We start from the raw sequence: 2,909 nt of genomic DNA on the forward strand, positions 1-2,909 counted from the left end.
TTAATTTATTTAATTTATTTAATTTATTTAATTTATTTAGTTTATTTTGTTTTCATTAGTTTTGCTGTGTGTCGGCTGCGGGCCCTGACCATTGGGGTGACCAGTGGTTCCCTGTGAGCGGTGCGGGTTGTAAGCCGAAATAATTATGAATAATAATTAAATAAAATAAATAAAATAAATTAAATTAAATTAAATAAATAAAATAAATAAAATAAATAAATTAAAAATAAATTAAACCAAAAAAAACAACAAAAATAAATATTTTGTTTTCTCTCGTTTCAGGGTTTCATCGGTTCGCTGCAGCCACCGTTTGGGGTGTATGCACAGCTGGGGTGTATTTTCTCCTTTTTTTTTTTTTTTTTCAATTTATATTCAATTAAAATACATTTATAATTAATTTTAATGTTTTTTTTTATTGTTTTTATTTATTTCTCTGTAAATATACTGCTGTAGGGGCGGCGCTTGCTGCGGCTCCATCCCAGTCGGCTGTGCTGCGGTGCAGTGATACCCCTGTAGTATGAAACGCTAATTTATTTAATATTTTTGTTGTCAATAAATTTAAAATAAATTTAAGTATATATTCATGGCTTAGTTCGGGATTAGCTGCTCTCCCCCAGCAGCAGCAGCAGCAGCAGCAGCAGCAGCAGCAGCAGCAGCAGCAGCGTCAACGATGCTGACGAACCAAGTATGGGGCCTCGCCCGCCCCGTGTGCTCGGAGCAGCTGCAGCCTCTGTCTTCGAAGGCTTCCACCTCAGCAGCAGCAGCAGCAAGAGCACCAGCAGCAGCAGCAGCAGCAGCAGCAGCAGCAGCAGGGGGCAGCACAGAAGATACAGGGGGCCTGGGGTTGTCTCCCCCCTCCCGCAGCTCCTCTCCTGACGCAGAGGCAGAGCTGCAGCCAGAAGAAGATGATTCGCTGTGGGGTGCTGAGTTGAGGCAGCAGGAATCAGGGGCCAAGCAGCAGCAGCAGCAGCAGCAGCAGCAGCAGCAGCAACAGCAGCAGCAGCGGCAGCAGCGGGGTGAGGATTCAGCGCAGCAGCGTGAGACGCACGAGTTGTTATTGCTGCGTCAGCTGTTGAAGGATTTGCTGCAGCAGAAACCTCAGCAGCAGCAGCAACAGCAGCAGCAGCAGCAGCAGCAGCAGCAGCAGATTGGTGGTTTAAAGGGAGCAGAAGGAGCAATAATAAGATTCCTGGATCGTAACCCCAGAAACCCTGAGGGTTTTTTTATGTTAGCTGAGGTGTACATACACCTCAATCAGCTGCATGCAGCATGCGAGTGTCTATGGGGGGCCCTATACACCGCCCCCCGCAACCGCTCCGTGCTGCGGCTGCTTATAAACACAGAAGAGAAGCTGCTGCAGCAGCAAACCCAGCTGCCCCATACCTTCCTCATTCGTTCTCTCGCTGCACCACAAACAGGAGAGGGGGGCCCCCCTTGGGGGGCCCCCGGGGGGGCCCCTGGGGGGGCCCCGGGGGGGCCCCACGGGGGGGCCCCGGGGGGGCCCCACGGGGGGGCCCCGGGGGGGGGCCCCGGGGGGGCCCCCGGGGGGCCCCTTGATTTAGCTTTTGGTATTGAGGGTTGTGCTGTGTCTATTGTACGCTGCGGTGTACATACAGCAGCAATAGCGAACCGAAAGATAGAGCCGGGGGAGGTGTTGTTTAGGGAGAGAATATATGTAGCTACGCCTGTGGTGTATGGGGGGGGTTATATTCCTTGCTGCTGCTGTTTTTGTTTGTCTCCTTTATATACATTTATGCGTGTGTATAGTTGCTGTGTAAACCCATACAGTTGCCCATTTGTATTCTGTTCTATGCGGTGTATACTCAGCTGCTGCTGCATGCATGCAGTTGAATGCCCGCTGCTGCCGCTGCTGTTTGCTGCTGCAGCAGAAGCTAAACTAAACCCCACATACGTTCTGCACTTCATGCGGACCCTTATAAAGACAGGGATAGAAAGAAAAAACAAACAGCTGCTGCAGCAGCACAGCAGCAGCAGCAGCAGCAGCAGCAGCAGCAGCAGCAGCAGCAAGATATACCCAGAGGTAGATATAGTGGAGCAGCTGCTGTGTATGGATTCGCAGCAAGAAGGTGTTGCTGCGGGACAGCCTGAGGTGTATAGGCAGGTGGTGGTGTTGGTGTGTAGACTGCAGCAGCAGCTATCTCCATCAGTTTTATTATTTTTAAATAAAAAAGAGCTTATTCATTTATATTTACTTTTGTGGCAGTCCTCGCCTTTTCTTTCTTCTCCTGCTGCTGCAGCAGCAGCAGCAAACAAATCCTATACAGACTGCTGCGGCTTAGTTTTATCTCCGCTGCTGCTGCTGCTGCAGCACAGCTGCATCCCCACTTGCTGCTGCTGTCTGCAGCAGCACCAACAGCAGCAGCAGCAGCAGCAGCAGCAGCAACAGCAGCAGCAGGAGGAAGGTTATGTAGCGGTGCATGCACTTACATATATTCCTGCTGGTGGTTTAGTTTGTATATCTCTAGAGGAGGATTTATATAAAACACAAAAAGAAAGAAAAAACGCAGCAGCAGCAAAACCTAAAATATTTAATTGTGGCTGCTTGAGGTGTACAGACACCGCAGAGGGGGGGAGATATCTGCGTGGGGTCCGCTGCTGCTGCTGCATCAGGGGTTTTCTATTACCCCATAAAAGTAAAATACTTGCTGCTAGACTTGCTGCCTTCTCTGCTGCTGCTGCTGCTGCTGCTGCTCCTGCTGCTGCTGCTCCGGCTCCTGCTGCTGCTGCTGCTGCTGCTGCTGCTGCACGCCGCATTCAACAAATGAAGTCAAATGAAGCCGGCAGCGATACTTACAGCAGCAAAAATACTCCTGCTGCTGCTGCGGTGTATCTGGTGCTGCAGTAAGCCGTAGATGTTTGCTGCTGGAGCGAGAGATAGAGCAGCAGCT

General features: G+C 49.9%; 1 protein-coding gene across 1 annotated transcript in view; it reads left to right on the forward strand.

Moving 5' to 3' along the window:
• Positions 1–670: 670 nt before the first annotated feature.
• EMH_0050780 (uncharacterized protein) overlaps positions 671–2,909 on the forward strand; it is a gene marked incomplete at both ends in the record, with an annotated part of 2,599 nt that continues 360 nt past the window's right edge. Inside the window, 4 exons of the mRNA XM_013496684.1 lie at positions 671–1,568; positions 1,887–2,110; positions 2,366–2,423; positions 2,890–2,907. Of these exons, the coding sequence (XP_013352138.1) occupies positions 671–1,568; positions 1,887–2,110; positions 2,366–2,423; positions 2,890–2,907 (1,198 nt within the window). The remainder of the gene's footprint in view (positions 1,569–1,886; positions 2,111–2,365; positions 2,424–2,889; positions 2,908–2,909) is intronic.

This window comes from Eimeria mitis, genomic scaffold (assembly GCF_000499745.2).
Source record: "Eimeria mitis Houghton genomic scaffold, Emh_scaff2238, whole genome shotgun sequence".
NCBI lineage: Eukaryota > Apicomplexa > Conoidasida > Eucoccidiorida > Eimeriidae > Eimeria > Eimeria mitis.